We start from the raw sequence: 22,164 nt of genomic DNA on the forward strand, positions 1-22,164 counted from the left end.
TAATTCTTCAAAAGGGCTAATGAGACTTTCGTAAACAAACTTATTTCGCTCATTATTCCGCCAACGAGTTGAATTTTATGAAAAATACACATGAATCAACATCTTTACCCTTGGCAGAATCAATTTCAAATGTTTTCTGTGTTGAAATGATAACAAATTAAGAGAGAAATCATTCGTAACCGAACGTGTACCGAGAAACAAGTGCTTTTTGTTCTCTCTGGTGTGGTTTAGTTTTTTCGGTAGTACGAAGGTGCTTGCTGTGGCAGAGGCTGCAGTAAAGCATTACTAATAAACAGTCCCGCGAGTGATAATTATTACCTGCGATATCGGTGAAGGTAGTGCAGTGAAGTGCGTTACTAAACAGTTTTCTTGCCTGAAAGACGGCTTTGTTTAGACGAGCTATATCAACTCTCTACTGTGTGAAGGTCACGCGGGTGACGGATAAAACAAACGAAGGATCAATTCACCTACCAGTTCGTCAGGAACCAACTAGTGAAGTGTTTCGTTTTTTACTTTTCTTATTGATTTTTTTATTATAGTTTTTGATTTTTTTTTTTTGATTTAAATTAAATAGTGCGGTCGAGCGTGTTGCTCCCGCAACAAGATGGAACAAACAGAAGGATCACCCTCCGAAGACGAATATTATGGGGAAGAAGAACATATATCTGATACTGAGACAGATAATGTTATGGTCGATCCACTTCCCCCACTTTCCCCCAATGTCTGACAGCCCCCCCGAGTCAAGATTTACCAGGATAGATCCGCTGGTCCTTGGGTGGTAAACTTTCGGCCCAAAAATAAACCGTTAAACAGCATAACTGTTGCACGGGAGCTGACAAAACGTTACTCGGCCGTAACCGAGATTAAAAAGCTTCAGTCAGATAAACTGCGCGTAGTCGTTACTGACTTGAAACAGGCCAATTATATCGTCAGCAGTAGCCTCTTTACGCTGGAGTATCGCGTCTACATCCCTTCTCGTGATGTGGAGATCGACGGTGTGGTAAGTGATGCGGGTCTAACTGTCGATGATCTGATGAAAGAAGGGGCTGGCCGCTTTCAGTACCCTAACCTTCAATCAGTTAAGATTTTGGAGTGCAACCAATTGCACTCAAAGTCCATCGAAGATGGGAATTACTATCCATCAAACTCGTTTCGCGTAACCTTCGCCGGATCTGCACTTCCGAGCTACGTTGAAGTGGGAGGAGCTCGTCTACCTGTACGCCTGTTTGTACCGCGGATCATGAATTGTTCCAATTGCAAGCAGCTAGGTCACACGGCCACCTACTGTAGCAACAAGCAACGGTGCGGTAAATGTGGGGAACGCCATGCGGATGATACTTGCAGTAGGCCCGCTGAGAAGTGTGTTTACTGTGGGGAGAATCCGCAAGCACTTTTGACATGCCCAACGTACAAACTTCGTGCGGATAAACTGAAGCGATCCGCCAAAGATCGCTCCAGACGCTCTTACGCAGAAATGCTTAAAAGAGCTGTGCCACTTCTCTCCGAAAACCCATTCGCTCTCTTGCCAACTGACGATAACTCCTCTAACTACCCTTGCGAGGGGCATTCTTTGGCTCCGCTTGGAAACTCTAGGAAAAGACCTTATCAAAACTCACCTGAACTTCCTCGTAAGGGTCCTAGGTTGTCCCAAACAAGGGTACAAAATAAAATTAATTCATCAACTGGAAGTGCTGGTACAAATCCGAAGATAATACCTCCTGGTTTTAGGAAATTGAGATACAACCAGGAGTTCCCAGCACTCCCCGGGGCACCAAAAATCCCAAGTGCTCCAATTTTACAGTCAGAAACTCAACCTAAAACGGGATTCCTTAAATTTTCTGACATTGTGGACTGGATATTCACAGCTTTCAACATTACCGATCCTCTGAAAAGCTTGCTGGTTGCTATTCTACCAACAGTAAGAACATTTTTAAAACAGTTGACTGAACAATGGCCCCTCCTTACAGCGATCGTATCCTACGATGGCTAACTTATTGGACGGAATCAGGGATCTGATCACTGTTTTACAGTGGAACTGCATTTTCCCTGATGCATTTTCCCTATGTGAAACATGGATAACTTCTAATATAAACCTCATTTTAACATTATCCGATTGGATCGAGAAGACTCATATGGAGGGGTACTTTTAGGGATCAAAAAGTGCTACTCCTTCAATCGAATCAACCTCCCTTCGACGCCAGGCATTGAAGTTGTCGCTTGTCAAACAACAATCAAAGGCAAAGATCTTTGCATTGCTTCTATTTACATTCCTCCTAGGGCCATGATGGGATATCGAAGATGCTCCAACGTGATTGAACACCTTCCCTCGCCCCGCCTGCTTCTTGGAGACTTTAACTCTCACGGTACGGGGTGTCTATACGACGATAATCGATCTTCGACAATTCAAGACCTTTGTGACAACTTCAATATGACAATTCTGAACACAGGGGAAATGACACGGATTCCTAGACCACCTGCGCAAGCAAGTGCACTGGACATTTCTTTAGGCTCGACATCACTACGGTTAGATTGCAAGTGGAAGGTAATATCTGATCCCCACGGTAGTGACCACTTACCAATTGTAATTGCAATCACCACTGGTTCAAGACCATCGGCACCAATTAACATTCCCTATGACCTCACACGAAACATTGATTGGAAGAGCTACGCTGCTGAGATATCCAAAACTATCGATTCAACACAGGTACTTCCCCCGGAGGACGAATATAAGTTTTGTCCAACTCGATTCTCGATACCGCGATTCAAACTCACACGAAACGAGTACCCGACGTGAACACCCAAAAACGTTCTCCCAACCCGTGGTGGGACAAAGTGTGCTCAGACGTGTACGCGGAGAAAGCTGCCGCGTATAAAACCTTCCGGAACGACGGGTTAGTTGCTAGTTACCGAGTGTACGCGATATTAGAAAAGCGAATGAAAAATTTAATAAAAGCTAAGAAACGCAGTTACTGGCGCCGGTTTGTAGACGGGTTAACAAGAGAAACATCAATGAGCACTCTTTGGGGCACGGCCCGACGTATGCGAAACTGAAACAGTACTAACGAGAGCGTGGAATATTCAAACCGTTGGATATTCGATTTCGCCAAGAAGGTTTGTCCGGATTCCGCCTCGGCACAGAAAATCTACCGCGTCGCGTCGCCTTACAATACCGCGAACGAAACACCGTTTACGATGGTGGAGTTCTCACTTGCTCTCTTATCATGCAACAATAAAGCCCCGGGTCCAGATAGAATCAAATTCAACTTGTTGAAGAATCTGCCAGACGCTGCCAAAAGACGCTTGTTGAATTTATTTAATAGGGTTCTTGAGGGTAACATTGTCCCACATGACTGGAGACAGGTGAGGGTCATCGCCATCCAAAAACCAGGAAAACCAGCCTCCGACCACAATTCGTATCGTCCGATTGCAATGCTGTCCTGTATCCGGAAGTTATTTGAAAAAATGATCTTGTTTCGCCTCGATAATTGGGTCGAAACAAATGGCTTACTGTCAGATACACAATTTGGCTTCCGCAAAGGCAAAGGGACGAACGATTGCCTTGCGTTGCTCTCAACAGAAATTCAAATGGCATATGCTAACAAAGAGCAGATGGCATCAGTATTCTTGGATATTAAGGGGGCTTTCGATTCAGTTTCGATCAACATTCTTTATGAGAATTTGCACCAGCATGGTCTTTCGCCAATTTTAAATAACTTTTTGCTAAACCGGTTGTCTGAAAAACAAATGCATTTCTCGCAGGTATATTTCTCATTCCTTTTTGTGACAGTTTTTCTTGCTAGGTAAAATGGATGATGAGATGGGAGAACGAGTAACAGATCCTCCCCCTAAGCCTTCTGCTGAAAATGTAAACCCGATTAGAATTAAAATTTACCCAGAGTCGTCAACGGGACCATGGATTGTATTTATTAGGCGTAAAGTAAAGGCGCTAAATATCATTCAAATTTCGAAAGATTTGACTTCGCGATTCTCGGATGTAAAAGAGATCGTCAAAGTTAATAAAGATAAAATACGCATTGTCGTTGGTAGTCTCAAACAAGCCAATGCAATTGCTTCTTGTGAGCTTTTTACGCGTGAGTATAGAGCGTATATTCCTTCAAAGGAAATTGAAATTGATGGGGTCATCACAGAATCGAGTTTGACTGTTGATGACATAATTAAGCATGGGGTTGGTCGTTTCAAAGACACCATACTTAAAGACGTAAAGATACTTGAATGCAAGCAATTGCATTCAGTATCACATGAAGGAGATAAAAAAGTTTATAGACTGTCTGACTCGTTTCGAGTGACTTTCGCTGGGTCTGCGCTGCCCAACTATGTCATTATCGATAAGATTCGTCTCCCTGTTTGCCTTTTTATCCCTCGTGTAATGAATTGTAAACAGCTTGGCCACATAGCCACTTACTGTTCCAATAAGGCACGTTGTGGCAAATGTGGGGGTTCTCATCAAGAGGATACATGCAATGAAAATTCAGAAAAATGTTTAATGTGCGGAGAAAACTCGCATGAGCTCCCTGCATGCCCAATTTATAAATTGCGCGAGGATAAAATTAAACGATCCTTGAAGAAGAGGTCTAAGCGCTCCTATGCAGAAATGTTGAAAAATGCTACCCCTAAACCCATCTTCTTAGAAAACACTTACACATCTCTATTTTCGGAACAGTCTGACTCCGACGGAGCGTACGAAGGTACATCATTTGTTTTACCCGGAAATTCCAGAAAAAAACAGTCTTCTTTTCCCAAACTGCCAAGAAAGGGACTTAAAATTTCTCCACCAATAGATAAACTGCGCCCAAAACCGAAAAATTCCGATTCAAAACCGAAATCAATTCCACCCGGTTTTGGGAACGTACAATCCAAACAGAACACCATTACTAGAAATAATAAAATTTCGACTTCCTCTGAGCCTCAGCAGGGGGTAGGATTATTGAAATTTTCTGAAATTGTTGATTGGATTTTTAAAGCATTCAATATTTCTGAACCACTAAAGAGTATACTTTCAGCTTTCCTCCCAACAATTAGAATATTTTTAGAGCAGCTGATTGCTCAATGGCCCATCCTTGCAGCAATTATATCCTTCAATGGTTAATTCAACTCCTAAGGTGAAAGACTCCATCACTGTTTTACAGTGAAATTGCAGAAGTATCATACCAAAAATTGATTCCTTAGAAATTTTACTGCATAGTTTAAAATGCGATGCTTTTGCTCTATGTGAAACATGGCTTACCTCAAACATTAATTTCAACTTAAATGATTTCAACATTATTCGCCTAGACCGAGACACCCCGTATGGAGGAGTGCTTCTAGGAATTAAAAAGTGCTATTCTTTCTATAGAATTGACATCCCCTTGTTTGCGGGCATTGAGGCTGTAGCTGTCCAAACGAATATTAAAGGCAAAGACATGTCTATCGCTTCTATATATATACCTCCCAAAGTTCAAATTGGACAACGTCAAATTTTTGAGGTAGTGGAATCCATGGCTGCTCCGCGTCTGATACTGGGAGACTTCAACTCGCACGGAGTATTGTGGGGTTCCCTCTACAATGATAATCGATCCTCTTTGATTTACAATGTTTGTGACGAATTTAATATGACAGTTTTAAATACTGGCGAAACAACACGCCTCCCCAGACCTCCTGCACGTCCAAGTGCATTAGATCTATCTCTGTGCTCGACATCACTTCGGTTAGATTGCACGTGGAAGGTTGTACCTGATCCTCACGGTAGCGATCATTTGCCAATCGTTGTTTCAATTAACAGTGATATAGGCCTTACGAATTCAATCAATGTTCCTTATGACTTAACACGAAATATTGATTGGAAAACATACGAAACATTAATTTCCACTTCTCTTGCTTCGACAGAAGAGCTACCCCCTACCGAAGAATATGAATTCCTAGCGGGCTTAATTATTGAAGCAGCAGAACAAGCCCAAACGAAATGCAATCCTGGAATGACAATAAATAGACGGCCCCCTAATCTTTGGTGGGAAAAAGGGTGCTCTGATGCATATGAAGCTAAACAAGTTGCCTACAAAGAAATTATGAAACAGAAAGGGGGTATACGTGAGAACTTTGAAAATTATTTCATTTAGCAAAACTAATTTGACAGTATACGTGTTACGTTTTTCCTTAACGATGCAAACCACACAAATGTAAAGAGTACCACATAGAATTGACGGGAGGGTCGTTAACGCATCTGTCACCTCAAGTGCGACTCTAAGAGGACTCGGCTAATCACTTTCAGTCTATAGAGGAATACTGCTAACCGATTAGCCTAGGGAAATGAAGCTGTGTCTCATACAAGCGAAATGGCTCACGTAAGGTAAATCAGTACGGTATCGTTAGCTACTTAAGAATACATCAATCTATCATTTCAAACTTATTTCTATTTGCTTCACACGATTTTACAGACTAGTCATCTTCAGCGCTAAGGTGTCGGTGGGGGCCCCGTGTCGTTGCAACTGCTACTCTGCATCTCTTGCCGTCGATTAATGCACCTGCTGAGTCGCGCGACTGGTCGGCTACACAGCTTGTCACGCCGCTTCACTCTCGCACCGTGCATCGTCACGAATGCACTGCGGTCTGTCACGTTGCACCTTGCTGCAGACTGTGTCGCACTCGTGGTACTTGCTTGCTGTGCGACTCCTTGCACACGAACGTGGTCGTCTCGTCCTTGTCGCTTGAACCAGAACGAATAATTTGGTGGACGAAAGTGAGTGGTGGTGGCCCATCCGGCTTCGTACTCGCTCCGCTAGCCCGATATTACTGGTGCGAGATCGTCTTCGCTCGGGTAAAGATGAGGGGTCTGGACTGTAAATAAAAAGCCCTCTAACGAGATTATGTCTCGTTTACTGAGATTTGCCGGACACTCACATAGGCAATCAACTGTACCTGATGATGGGCTTTTGATGATTTGTCGTAACTATTGCTTCGCTCTAACCTATCAGATGCACTATTAGATGGTATTGCGTGGAATTTATCACGATTCGGCGTGCTTTCAGATGATGGAAATGTGGTTAGGATTTACTCTGTGGCAATGGTTGTGGTCGCTTACCTTTGACCTTGAGAGGTCGAGCTGAGCGAGACCTAAGTGCTGTCCGTATCGTACGATGTTTCGGTTCTAAGGCAGGACATGCAGGAAGAACTGCAATTGGCATGTTATCACAAGTGTGGTACAGGTTGTATCATCAATTACCTCAACGGGACGATCGTTAGATATGTCGCGTATTATCACCATCAATCCTTCGGTGCTCGATTAGCACGCGGAAAATGCATCTAGGCCGTATGAGCCTTCGTAAGGGATGAAAGTACCAATTAGCATCACATTTTCGACTATAAGCCGTATTTTTACCTTCAGTGGTTGTTTTAATCTGCTGAGGATGAATATAGTCCCGCGAAAACTATTTTTAGCCGAGACTTTTTACTGGCACGCACCATCCACCGCACACCACGTTTTGATCTGACCGCTTCTATTGTATCTGCACGGCTTTGTAGAAGAAGATCGCCATTGCGGTGCGAGAGCGAGATCAATATACTGTTTCTGATTCCATGCGAGAGGAAGATAACTGTATACTATACTGGAAGTGGCTGCGTTATTAATTTGATCGTGGAGGATGCACTCCAAGAAATTATTCGGCATTTTATCGGCACAATCTCGATGTGTAACACAACATCACACAAGCCGGAACGAAATTTTTGCGGAGGATTGCATCCGCAAAAATTTCGTATGAATGTTGATGTAAGATCTTGAAGAGGCTGATTGATTCATACGCTACCCAATCTCGAACAAATTTTCTCCAAACTGGATATCGATGATTGCAACTTCCTTCGTGCACGGTGCTTCAAGACAGAACTTATTAGCTAACGGTAACTGTTTTTCTTGCTACACCTCCTGGTGCCAGATCTTTCAAGAAATTTATTATATCACCGCTGATTGAGTTCAGCGGAAGATTTCTATTTTTACCTTACTATCTATCTAATCCTAGGGCCAATCGCATCTTCAACACTTGTGTTACAAGTTTGTGTTGGGCACCAGAAATTACGCCGAGAAAATACATAAGGATTTTAACTAACGGTAACTGATTTTATACTGTACGGTATGAGCTTTATGGTGATGAGTTCTTCTGAGTCTATTTAACACTTGCGTTTTGTCGTATTTGCGTAACCCTACTTGAGTGAGTGATCTTTCTTGATAAGCAGTGACGTAGTTGTTGAGGAAATCCTTCTCATCGTTGTCAGCGTCGAGACTGCGATTTCGCGAACGGCTAGCGCAGGTGCGCTTTTACTCGTTGTCCTGGTGCATTCAGCTCCGACGTTGAAGAAGGTAGGAGTGTTCCCTATTTCGAATCTGTGGACTCACTACTAATTTCTTCTTAAAAACTCAGGTCCAGGATTTGCTCAGCTTTATTGTGCGTGCAAATCCTCTCCTGTTGATGCAGCAGCTACTTGAGGGCCCGAAAGGTATGTTGATCGAAGCTGTGAACTGTAGATATTCCGAAGTGACTGTTGCCGATAGGGTTTCAATAATCAGGGTATGGGCCACTAACCGGTCAACTGCACCGGGTTTGTGGCGTGATCGCTCTTGGTCGACAGTTAAACTGCGTACTTAGCTTGATTTTTGAAGATTAGTCTGCTTTGATGTCTTTGGAATGATAGCCACCGGTTTTTGAAGTTTTTATATCCTCCAACCTGTAGTTGTTGCATCCTTGGACTTGTCGTACGATGCAGGGTATGAATTTCGCGCCGAGCTTTTTTGTTCGATGTTCAGTTGCGCTCGACAATTCGAACGATCGTCTCCATACTATTTCGCGTACAGTGAACCCTCGGTGTCGTACTCGAAGATCGTTACGCTGCTTGCTGCTATCGTGGGCTGACTTGATCCTGGATAATACGAAATGTTGTATGTTTTGTGCTGCTGCGATTCGTAACTTTTGTGCCTCGACGGGATCCTCAGCGGAATTCAGCTTAGCCAGGGGGTATTGATTGGTGAATGAGATGTGATCTCTTCCGAAATTGCAATAGTGGGGACTACATCCAAGAGATTCGTGCTTTGCTGTGTTGATTGCGCATACTACTTGCTGAATGTGTACATCCCAGTTTCGTTGGTCATCATCCAAGAGAGATCTTACGCAAGTGTTCAGCGTACGATTGGTCCGCTCAGCTGCGTTACACATCGGAGTGTAGAATGCGGTTCTCATGTGGATAACGTTGTATCTTTTAAGCAGTGATTGGAATGCCTGAGAGAGAAATTGAGAGCCAGAATCGGAAACGATGATCCTTGGTGTCGAGAATCGATGAAACACGTAGTGCTCCAAAAAATCAGACATCTTTTGGGCATTTGCTGTGCGAAAGGGTTCCGTGATTACAAATTTGGTTACCCAATCGACAATCACTAAAAGTACAGTGTTCCCCTCTTTCGACCGTGTTAGAGGACCTACCCAATCGATCGATATCAGCTCCCACGGTAACTGAGCCGGTTTGGCATTTCCTAGCGTGGGCATCAGCGTTGTATTAGGTGCCTTGCTGGCCTTGCAAACATCACATGCTTGTACATATTTGCGGATGTCCGTTGCCATTTGGGGCCAATAGTGGTCTCGTTGAATGCGATGCAGTGTGCGCTCACACCCCAGGTGAGCTGCTGTAGGTATATCATGGTCTCGATGTATGAGCTCCTGGCGCAAATGCGTAGGGATGACCTTCTTCCAACGATGACATTTACCTCCAGTTTCATCCTTCATGATGCAGTTTTTGTATAACTGATCTCCGATTATCCTAAAGTCTGGAAATCTATCCGAATCTGTTTGAATCTCCACCAGTAGTTTGTCGAACCACGGATCAGAAGTTCCTGAGTGAGCAGCGTCTATTGCGTTGACTATTTCCACACGACTCAGGCAGTCAGGAACAACGTTTGAGCTTCCCTTACGAAACTTAATATCGAAGGAATACGCGTTCATACGAAGAATCCATCGAGCTAGGAGCGGTGTAGGATTTTTCATCGTTTTCAGGTAGGTTAAGCTTGAGTGATCGCAGTACACTGTGAAATGTGTACCCTCGAGGTATCCTCGGAACTTTTCGATCGACCGAATGACTGCAAGACACTCTCTCTGTGTTACCGAATACTTCCTTTCAGCTGATGAGAGTTTTTGCGAAAAGTAGGAAATAGCCTTCTCTCCTCCGTTGTAGTCCTGCGTGAGTACTCCTCCAATTGCGACATCACTTGCATCACAGGCGACTGCGAACGGCTTGGAATAATTTGGAGTTGCCAATACTGGTGCCGAGATTAGATGTGACTTGAGTGACTGGAAAGCTCTCTCGCAATCTTCCGTCCACTTGAATTTAGTTTTTGCCTTGGTGAGTTCTGTTAGCGGAACTGCCGTTTGTGAGAAGTCTTTGATGAACCGTCGGTACCAGCCGCACATCCCGATGAACCGTTGCACTTCCTTCTTATTCGTTGGAGCGGGGAGCTTACTAATAGCTTCCACTTTGTCCTCATCTACGTGCCAACCTTCTTCATTCAGCACATATCCTAGGTACCTCAAGCTCTTCCTGCAGAAAACTGACTTTTCTGCGTTGATTGTCAGACCAGCATTCTTCAATCTTCGTGCGACTTCTTGCAGAATTTCAAGGTGTTCTTGAAACGATTCCGTGGCTATTACCAAGTCGTCAAGATACACAAAAACTTTTGGTTCAAGATCAATGAACAAATGATTCATGACTCGAGATAGCGCTTGACTGGCCGTGGAAAGGCCCAATGGAACTACGGTGAACTGATAATGTCCTCGCTGAGGGATAGTGAATGCAGTTTTCTGTTTCGATTCCTGTTCAAGCGGTATTTGCCAAAAAGCAGATTCTAGATCTATTGAAGATAGGAACTTCGAACCGCTCAAGTTATTTACGATCGAGGCTATCTGTGGAATAGGGTACGCCTCTTGGACGATGACAGAATTCAACTTTCTGGCATCCAGGCATAATCTCATAAAGCCGTCCTTTTTCTTCACAGCGACCGTGGCATTATTCCATGGGCAGCAATCGGCGTTTTCGATGACCCCCAGATTCAGCATTCTGTCTACCTCCTTATTCAAATCATCCAGGATAAACTTGGACATTGGATAGTATTTCTGTTTGAATGGAGGTGAATTTCCAGTGTCTATCTTGCGGTAGTACAATGTTGTTCTTCCCAAATGTCCTTGATTCTGAGATGTTGGAAATTTCCGAATTACTGCCTGCAGCTTCTCCTTATCTTGCTTGGATAACGTTTCAACGATCGATGTTTCGCTTTCCAAGTTGTTGGTGATTCCGCAAATGGTTGGTTTCACTCCAAATTTGGACCAAAAGTCCATCCCCAAGATAAGAATAGGTGGCATTGTTTCAATGAAAAGTATCGGTAGTGTGATATTCTTGTTGTTATACGAAATGGGCACATGAGAGAAAAACGATATTGGATGAGCTGAATTATCTGCAGTTTTTACTTCTCCGTTGACCGGAAATTTAGTTAGTCCTAAATCTGTTGCAATTTTTTGAAACGGATCCTCCAATAAGACTGCATGTGGCACCACTGTCGAGAAGTCCACGTATTTGCCGACCTAGAATTGAAATAACGGCATATGGACGATTGTCTTTGTTGTCGGGGTCGATAATTATGGAGTCTGCTTTACAGAAGGCTGGAATATCGTTTAATAAAGGGGTATTTACTTTATCGGGAGACCTCACGCCCCTTATTGTGGGTTCTCCCAGTACCGGTTTCCCGAATGCTGAGTGTCCAATTGCTTCCAACGCAAGATGCAAGTATCGCAGTTACGCGTAGTGCATCCTTTTTTGCCGCAACTGTAACAGAAAAGGTATCGCTTCGGATTGGGACATCTCGGGTAGGTGTGACCAGAATTTTCGCATTGCCAACATACGATTGCAGAAGCAAGATCTCTATTATTGTTATTGTTTTCTCTAGCCGGGCTTTCGCCTGTGTTGGTGGATAATCGTTCTCTCCAGTTATTTTGCATCCGAACCGCATTAACCTCTTCTACTGCCGCTTCATTCCGAAATGCCATGTCTTGCTGCAAAACTTCACGCTCCTGAATACGAAGTGAATCTAGCTCTTCATCGATCTCTTGACTTGATTCCATCGTGTTGACTTGGGCGGTACTAAATGACTGTCTGTTGAAAGTTGGACGATTTGCATTGTCCATTCTGTTGGTAGTCGAACGCTGAAAGATCGAGGGCTCAGGTTTTGTCCAAGCAGTGCGAGATGTGAAGGGGGTACGAGCTCGTAAAGAGTAAGATCTGGAGACCTCAAAGTCCCTGCAAACGGCAACTAGATCACGAATTTTATTTGCTCGAGAAGCTGCAGCTATTGGCGAGAAATCGGAATTTAGGTGAGATTTAATGATGAAGAGTTTCTCGGATTCCGATATTGCCGGTTCCACAATCTCAAAAGCTGCCACTAAATCTCTGTAGAAGCTGGTGAACTGTTCATTTGGACCTTGGAAACGCAAATACAGGTCCTGCTTTACAATTTCTGAGTAGTTGGGCGGCAAAAACTCCTGTTTGATCTCGGCCTTGAAGTTTTCCCAAGTTGAAAGGCTAAGGTAAGCACGAGTATACCATTGAAGTGCTCGCCCTTTTAGCAAATGTTTGATGGACCGTAACAGAGTTTGCTCGTCCATTCCTTCTGTGTCTGCATAGGTATTCACTTGATTCAGAAATTCACCTAGCTGTATGATGTTGGGCTGTCCAGCGTATTCAAATGGCCATTTGTGTACTGGCTGCGTGAACCTGTTTGCAGTTGGTTGTGGATTTGGTGTTCTAGGTGTACTAGGTCTGTTTTGAGATCTTAAGAACCGCAGGAAATCATCACGTAAGTGAGGGGGAATATGGTCCAACCCTGGTATCTGATGAAGTATTCCTGATTCTTGGTAGAGCTGTGGATCCCAATAACCTGAGATTGAGTTGTTCTGAAACCCCGAAACTGGAATTCGTCGATTTAGTTGATCTTGTAACTGCAACTCAATCTGCTGCCGTCTGACTTGCTCTTGGTGTAGCTGCTGTTCTAACTGCTGTTGCTGTTGTTGCATCTGGTTAACCAACTGCTGGTGTTGTTGTTCTTGTCTTTGTTGTTCGAGTCTAAGTTGCTGGTATCGTTGCTGCTGCTGCTGGTGTTGACCTATCAACTCCTGCTGTTGCTGTAAATTCTGCTGTTGATATTGTTGCTCGTACTGTGTTGATTGTCCTTCCGGAATTTGACCGTCTTTATTTTGCTGCAGTTGTTGCGACAACTGTTGTTGGAGTTCCTGTTCTAATAGTTGTTGCTGCTGTGATGCGTCTTTTATGCTTGATTGAAGCTGCGCGATCTTCAGCCTTTGCAGTGTATCTGGATCTCCAGGTAGTTCTTCTTCCACCTTCTCAGAAGTAGACCTGTGCGCCGCCACGCCACGCCGCCGCCGCCGGTAAATTTTAACAAACGCCGACGCCGAAAGGTAGTCCGGCGGCGCGCCGCCGATGCTTTTTTCCCACGCCGACAATTTGCGAACTCGACAATCGTTGGCTCAAAATTTTAACCACAAATCTAGAAACATTGTCTATGGTCCGAATATACGACGTTAACTGATTCATGATTAATCATATATTGATGTTTATTTGGTATTAGTGGTTGTGAATTAGATCACAACATTAACAAAGTCTTGATATTTTCTCGCAAATCATTACACGACACTCGGAATACAATTCATGGATCCATTCTTGCTTCGTCAACTGATTATGATTGCGAGCATATAAGTTACAATTCACCATTCGTGCGCGTGGAAATGTCCACAAATTAAAAAAAACGCTTCCACTTTCAAGATATAAGTAATGAAATTTACGATAATTTGCCTGATCCTAATCTTTGCACGTAATCAATTTCACTGGAATACAGTGTATTATTCATCGATTTTTTAACCGATTCATGATAGTATGCTAGACACGATTACCCGTCGAGCTCGTGAAACTGTTCATGATATAGTTCATGAAGTAATTAATTTTCCACATAATCTTAATATACTTACGAAAACAATTTCAAGGAACTCAGACTATTATTCATGGATTATTCGCTATGCTCTTTGGTTTTGAAATTTCTATGTGAGATATTGTGTACAAATGCTAGCAACCAGTCTCATAGGCGCGAGCATTAGATACAAGGAAACTACCAGGACCTGTAACCCTGTTATTCTTTTGTTAAGATTCAGTGTAATGTTCGGAATTAAATGAAACTGCGCTAAGCATCAAAAATACATTACTTAGCCACAATTCAAATCCGTGAAATAATTAAGAAAACTATAAGACACGTGACTCTGTGTAAAAAATCCGACGATAAACTCAAGACTAAAATATCACGTTAACACGAAGAGAATTTACGAAAATCGTTGCACATCATTCAATTCTTGACTTTTTTTAGTCAATAAAGTTAATACAAATTAATGTATCATCAAGTTATGAACTAGAATCATAAAAATATTAAGCATATTCAGACACAACCACTTACTAAACATTTGAGTATAATGCCATATTTTTTGCGCGAACTAGTTTTTTGAAAACACAAAAATTATTTTCAATGCGAGGTTTACTTGTCATTGATTGAATCGTGACCTATTTAAAAAAAAAATTCTCGAAGAATAGTTGGACAGAATAATCTTGACTTTTCGCGACGCTGGTGCACTGATGTGGCGATGCAAAGGGGAAGGTTTCTGGTCTCAAAAATTATTCATCGTGTGATCTAGCCCCACTCAGGAAAGATTTTCAGTGTCAGTTGCATCAACCCGGTATCACAGACAAAAAAGACGTAACACGAGATGAATTTTCATCACTCGTAGAAAAAATGGTCGTTTTACATTACAAAAAATGCGCCATATCAGCGAGCGTGGTGTTAGTGAAGAGATTTTGACACAGAGCTAAATGCGTTACTTAGTTTCCGCACCCACCCAAAAACGTTACCGTTTTTTTAATCTCATGCAAACCAAAACAAACAAAATTGGCCGGAAATGTGAAATTCATTCTTGTCGAAGTGCCCAAAGCGGGAGTTTTCACAATTTTTTCTTAAGTTACAACACGATGCCGATCGCCGAGGCGATGCAGAGGGTAAGATTTCTGGTCTCAAAAATTATTCATCGTGTGATCTAGTCCCACTCAGGAAAGATTTTCAGTGTCAGTTGCATCAACCCGGTATCACAAACAAAAAAGACGTAACACGAGATGAATTTTCATCACTCGTAGAAAAAACGGTCGTTTTAAATTACAAAAATGCGCCATATCAGCGAGCGTGGTGTTAGTGAAGAGATTTTGACACAGAGCTAAATGCGTTACTTAGTTTTCGCACCCACTCAAAAACGTTGCCGGTTTTTTAATCTCATGCAAACCAAAACAAAAAAATGGGCCGGAAATGTGAAATTCATTCTTGTCGAAGTGCCCAAGGCGGGAGTTTTTCACAATTATTTGTTAAGTTACAACACGATGCCGATCACCGAGTAAGCACTTAATAGGATGTTAGTAATTTAATTGATTCGATGTATCGAATCTGACTAGGTGTATGCAATGGATTCGAATTTGTTGGTCCCCGGATCTGCTGGAGCAATTGGCGGAGTGCAGGTGCTACGAAAACTAGAGATACGCTCAGACCATTTTCAATCAGTCTTGTTTAGTAATCAGTTTCAACCCAACATCAAGTCGTGGAATTATTATGAATGATAGTAACTGTATATTTAGGTTTCGTTATGGTGTAGATCTGTATGACTCCAGCAAATCGAGCATACTTTGCACTCTAGATAGAAGCAAATCTTAAGTTGAAAGAAAATGTGGTGTCACGGAATCGTTTGCGTTATTTTGTACTTACAAGAAGTAAAAGTAAATGCCAACCAGGAAAATGAAGTAAAAGTTCCTTACATGACCATTAAAAGTGACATTTCTGCGCAGTAGTGCCATTAGTAACGCCTCGTGTTAGGGTACCCGATATCTGTGGGATTCTTAAAGAGCGACGGTAAAGAAGACTAAAATGAAACAAAAAACAATGAAACGACAACTAGAATTAATTTCCTCAAACAAAAACTATTTTACCGTTTTAATTTCCCAAACATAGAACTATAAATAATTATTATGGGTTATTGAAATACAGTCGTTACTCTGCATTCTTTAAATATGTCCATTGCAATCATTATTTCATGCGAAGTCGTAGTATGCGACATCGACAATTTTTCTATTTCGTTCTTTAAATTTTGCAACTGTAAAATAGTCCCGCCATTCATTTATTATCTTGCATTTGGCAAGCAGGGTGGGCACTTGTGACGCATCAGCGAAATTAAATGCATTTCTTTCCATCAAAATAGAAATTCATAATGCATTTTGCGTTGCAAGTAAGACGTCAAAACCCTACAAAAAACTAGCCCTACATTCAACAAAACATCTAACAAAGTGGATCAGCGTAGGACGATTGTTAAACAATCTTTTCTGCGAAGGAGTGCAAAGTTGTTGCAAAAATGAAAATTAAATGCATTTTTTCTAATTTGAAGCAAATTTGTAATACATTCTGAAAGTGATCTGCCCCTAGGTGGGCACTATTGGGGCTTCAGTTGAAAAAAAAATTACTTGATATGATTGCGAGAATTCCATTTTGTGCAATGTGTTCAACAGATGTCGCTAGTACATCGTGAGCGATGATTTTTTTTAGAATTTTCTTCAAGCTGGTAACGTCTGTTTGTATGTGCTGCGAAGTCTGTTACCAATTTGGGAAAGGAATTTTACTGCCAAGAATTGTTTTTAGTTACATAGGCGTCAATATTCGTCACGCCGACACACGCCGGCGCGCCGCCGCCGATAGGGTCCAACGGCGTGACGCCGCCGCCGCCGGCCAAATATGTCGCTTACGCCGCCGCCGATTAAAAATGCATCGGCGCACACCTCTACTCAGAAGCTAGATTGCCTAGAAAATGTTCAATTTTCTCTAGAGTCTTGTTTATCTTGGCCATCGTTTTGCTGGCATTGGATGTGATCATCGGATCCGATATAATGGAAAGCCTAAATCTGTAATGCATCAGTCTTGATCTGCATAACCTCGCTTGATTTTCATCGTTTTGGCGAAATGCGGCTTCCAAAACATGGAAAATTGGAGGAAGTTTGGCTTGGCATTTATATATGCTATCGACGTCCGAGAGAACGTGCGTCGATGATGTTGGTGCGGATGCTCCTCCGGCGTCCTCTGTACTCAAAATTTGTAGTAGTTTTGAAATTTTCCATTTGCGGTCCTGGCCTTTCGTTCCTTTTACAGTCCTTACCATCAACTCGAAGTCCAGTTCCTCTGGAGAAAGATGCTCTAAATCCATGTTTGTTTTCCTGTGTTTCACCGTCCTTTCGCTAAAAAATCACTGATCACCAACTTAACGGCACTAGAATCCTACGCGCTAATGAGGGTTTTTTGGTTGGGCGCCAATGTTACGTTTTACCTTAACGATGCAAACCACACAAATGTAAAGAGTACCACATAGAATTGACGGGAGGGTCGTTAACGCATCTGTCACCTCAAGTGTGACTCTAAGAGGACTCGGCTAATCACTTTCAGTCTATAGAGGAATACTACTAACCGATTAGCCTATGGAAATGAAGCTGTGTCTCATACAAGCGAAATGGCTCACGTAAGGTAAATCAGTACGGTATAGTTAGCTACTTAAGAATACATCAATCTATCATTTCAAACTTATTTCTATTTGCTTCACACGATTTTACAGACTAGTCATCTTCAGCGCTAAGGTGTCGGTGGGGGCCCCGTGTCGTTGCAACTGCTACTCTGCATCTCTTGCCGTCGATTAATGCACCTGCTGAGTCGCGCGACTGGTCGGCTACACTGCTTGTCACGCCGCTACACTCTCGCACCGTGCATCGTCACGAATGCACTGCGGTCTGTCACGTTGCACCTTGCTGCAGACTGTGTCGCACTCGTGGTACTTGCTTGCTGTGCGACTCCTTGCACACGAACATGATCGTCTCGTCCTTGTCGCTTGAACCAGAACGAATAATTTGGTGGACGAAAGTGAGTGGTGGTGGCCCGTCCGGCTTCGTACTCGCTCCGCTAGCCCGATATTACTGGTGCGAGATCGTCTTCGCTCGGGTAAAGATGAGGGGTCTGGACTGTAAATAAAAAGCCCTCTAACGAGATTATGTCTCGTTTACTGAGATTTGCCGGACACTCACATAGGCAATCAGCTGTACCTGATGATGGGCTTTTGATGATTTGTCGTAACTATTGCTTCGCTCTAACCTATCAGATGCACTATTAGATGGTATTGCGTGGAATTTATCACGATTCGGCGTGCTTTCAGATGATGGAAATGTGGTTAGGATTTACTCTGTGGCAATGGTTGTGGTCGCTTACCTTTGACCTTGAGAGGTCGAGCTGAGCGAGACCTAAGTGCTGTCCGTATCGTACGATGTTTCGGTTCTAAGGCAGGACATGCAGGAAGAACTGCAATTGGCATGTTATCACAAGTGTGGTACAGGTTGTATCATCAATTACCTCAACGGGACGATCGTTAGATATGTCGCGTATTATCACCATCAATCCTTCGGTGCTCGATTAGCACGCGGAAAATGCATCTAGGCCGTATGAGCCTTCGTAAGGGATGAAAGTACCAATTAGCATCACATTTTCGACTATAAGCCGTATTTTTACCTTCAGTGGTTGTTTTAATCTGCTGAGGATGAATATAGTCCCGCGAAAACTATTTTTAGCCGAGACTTTTTACTGGCACGCACCATCCACCGCACACCACGTTTTGATCTGACCGCTTCTATTGTATCTGCACGGCTTTGTAGAAGAAGATCGCCATTGCGGTGCGAGAGCGAGATCAATATACTGTTTCTGATTCCATGCGAGAGGAAGATAACTGTATACTATACTGGAAGTGGCTGCGTTATTAATTTGATCGTGGAGGATGCACTCCAAGAAATTATTCGGCATTTTATCGGCACAATCTCGATGTGTAACATACGTCGTGCCAAAAAGTCTAGTTATTGGAGACGCTTCGTTGATGGCTTGTCAAGAGAAACATCAATGAGTACTCTTTGGAACACAGCCAGAAAAATGAGGAATCGAAACGCGACTAATGAAAGCGAAGATTTTTCGAATCGCTGGATATTTAATTTTGCCAAGAAAATTTGTCCAGATTCTGCTCCTGCGCAGAAAATCATTCGCGATGCTCCCACAAGTAACGATTTCATAGATTCGCCTTTGACAATGATGGAATTTTCAATTGCACTCCTCTCATGCAACAATAATGCTCCGGGACTAGACAGAATTAAATTCAACTTGGTGAAGAATCTGCCTGACCTAGCAAAAAGACGCTTGTTGAATTTATTCAACAAGTTTCTTGAGCAGAATATTGTCCCGCGTGACTGGAGACAAGTGAGAGTTATCGCCATTCCAAAACCGGGAAAACCAGCCTCCGATAATAACTCGTATCGACCGATTGCAATGCTATCCTGCATCAGGAAATTGTTGGAAAAAATTATCCTACGACGCCTCGACAATTGGGTTGAGGCGAACGGCTTGCTCTCAGATACCCAGTTTGGTTTTCGGAGAGGAAAGGGAACGAATGATTGCCTGGCGCTACTTTCGTCAGAAATCCAACTCGCTTACGCAAAAAAAGAACAAATGGCGTCTGTGTTCTTAGACATAAAAGGAGCATTCGACTCAGTTTCCATTGATGTTCTCTCGGAGAAGCTACATCAATGTGGTCTTTCACCGATATTAAATAATTATTTATACAATTTATTGTCAGAAAAGCACATGCATTTTTCATATGGCGATTTGGCGACACTCAGAATAAGTTACATGGGCCTCCCACAAGGCTCTTGTCTAAGCCCCCTTCTCTAAATTTTTTACGTGAATGACATTGATAATTGTATTGTCAGCCCATGCACTCTAAGACAACTTGCAGATGATGGGGTGGTTTCTGCCACAGGACCAAAAGCTATAAATTTACAACAACCATTGCAAGATAGCTTGGATAATTTATCAATTTGGGCTTTAAAACTGGGCATCGATTTCTCTACGGAGAAAACAGAGTTGCTCGTTTTCTCAAGGAAGCGTGATCCGGCTCAGCTTCAGCTTCAGTTGGTTGGTAGAACGATAGCCCAAGTCCTGACTTTTAAATACCTTGGAATTTGGTTCGATTCTAAAGGCACATGGGGAGGCCACATTAGGTATCTAATAACGAAATGCCAACAAACGATAAATTTTCTGCGAACAATAACTGGATCATGGTGGGGTTCTCATCCAAGTGACATGATAAGATTGTTTAAAACGACAATACTTTCAGTAATGGAATATGGGTGCATCTGTTTCCGTTCAGCTGCGAACACTCACATTATTAAACTGGAACGGATACAGTATCGTTGTTTTCGAATTGCCCTAGGTTGCATGCAGTCGACACATACGATGAGTCTTGAAGTACTAGCGGGAGTTCTTCCTTTAAAAGACCGATTCTGGGATCTCTCCTCTCGTTTACTTATTCGATGTGAGGTTATGAACCCACTGGTAATTGAAAATTTTGAAAGACTTGTTGAGCTTCAACCCCAAACCAGGTTCATGACAGTGTATTTCAATCTCATGTTACAAGAAATAACGCCTGCTAGGTATGTTCCCACATACGTCAATATACTAGATACTCCTGAATCCACTTTATTCTTCGACACGTCCATGCAAGCAGAGATTCGTGGAATTCCGGATCAGCTACGCTCGCGGGAGATCCCTAAAATATTCACAAGTAAATATCAACACATAGACTGCCTTAAAATGTTTTACACTGATGGGTCACGAATCAGTGAGGCCACTGGTTTCGGTATTTTCAACAATAATTTTTCAATTTTTCTCAAACTTGCAGAACCCGCCTCTGTTTATATAGCGGAACTAGCAGCAGTTCACTATAGTTTGCAAATAATTAATACTTTACCCCCGAACCATTGCTTTATCCTCACTGATAGTCTCAGCACAATTGCAGCTCTACGCTCAAAGAGGATTGATAATCAAGATCCATTCTTTTTGGGGAAGATACGAGAATCTCTGAGTAACCTAACAAGAAAATGTTATAAATTTACCCTAGTGTGGCTCCCCGCCCATTGCTCTATTGCGGGAAATGAGAAAGCTGATAATTTAGCCAAGATTGGTGCACTAGATGGTGAAATATATGAAAGACCCATCGCTTACAATGAATTTTATAGCGCTTCTCGACAGAGGACACTTGCTAGTTGGCAAACATCTTGGGACAATGGAGATATGGGACGATGGCTATACTCAATTATCCCAAAAGTATCAACGAAGGCATGGTTCAAAGGATTGGATGTAAGTCGGGACTTCATCCGTGTGATGTCAAGGCTCATGTCCAATCATTATACTTTAGATGCGCATCTCCATCGTATTGGGCTCGCTGAGAGTAATCATTGTGCTTGTGGAGAGGGTTACCATGACATTGAGCATGTTGTTTGGTCCTGCACTGAATATCGTGAAGCCAGATCACAATTAGTAGATTCTTTACAATTCCGAGGAAGACCAATCCATGTTCCTGTTAGAAACATCCTGGCGTATCGCGATCCTCTATACATGGAACTTATCTATCATTTTCTAAAAACAGCGTCTGTCAAAATTTAATTAAATTCATCTCCTCATACTCTCATCCAAGGCAAATCATTCACCAATTAAAGTGTCCTAGAATATTCAGTTTTTAAATTTAGACAAAAACAGAAAAAAAGTAAATAAATACACCCGAAAATACTAGATCATTATGAAATATAACAATGTAAGGAAAAAAGCAAACAATAAAGTGATTTCAGTGTTAGTTTTAGACAAATTACTAGTATAGTTAAAATTAGTCTTAAGGATTTTTGTAACGTGCTATGTAAAAAAAGAAACTGGCGTAAAAAGCTTTTGCAAATGCCGTGTCAAATAAACGTATGGAAAAAAACTGTTTCAAAATATCGGTCTGCAAGATAACGTTTAATTATATTAATTTGCCTTCTAGATAAATCGTTGAGATAACACCTTTGTGTGGGAATGAGGTGGGGTCATCATCATAATAATTCTAGAAGTTAAAGTTTTATTAGCGACATTCTGATTGGTTTCCATTATTCACTGGG

At 42.4% G+C, this 22,164-nt stretch overlaps 1 protein-coding gene across 1 annotated transcript; it reads right to left on the reverse strand.

The window, feature by feature from the left end:
- Nucleotides 1–11,735: 11,735 nt before the first annotated feature.
- On the reverse strand, nucleotides 11,736–17,360 carry LOC131680280 (putative uncharacterized protein DDB_G0271606). Its single transcript, XM_058961000.1, has 2 exons — nucleotides 17,313–17,360; nucleotides 11,736–13,412 (listed from the first exon to the last, which is right to left on the reverse strand). Exons 1-2 carry the CDS (start codon nucleotides 17,358–17,360, stop codon nucleotides 11,736–11,738), a joined length of 1,725 nt encoding a protein of 574 aa, XP_058816983.1.
- Between the last annotated feature and the right edge of the window lie 4,804 nt (nucleotides 17,361–22,164).

Source organism: Topomyia yanbarensis, chromosome 2, assembly GCF_030247195.1.
Source record: "Topomyia yanbarensis strain Yona2022 chromosome 2, ASM3024719v1, whole genome shotgun sequence".
Lineage (NCBI taxonomy): Eukaryota > Metazoa > Arthropoda > Insecta > Diptera > Culicidae > Topomyia > Topomyia yanbarensis.

Excerpts from the sequence above, each read along its gene's own strand:
- LOC131680280 (XM_058961000.1), bottom strand. The coding sequence starts at position 17,360 with ATGGATTTAGAGCATCTTTCTCCAGAGGAACTGGACTTCGAGTTGATG. Across the intron at positions 13,413-17,312 it reads AACTGGACTTCGAGTTGATG|GTGGAAGAAGAACTACCTGG; the intron begins GTAAGGACTGTA and ends ACTTCTGAGAAG.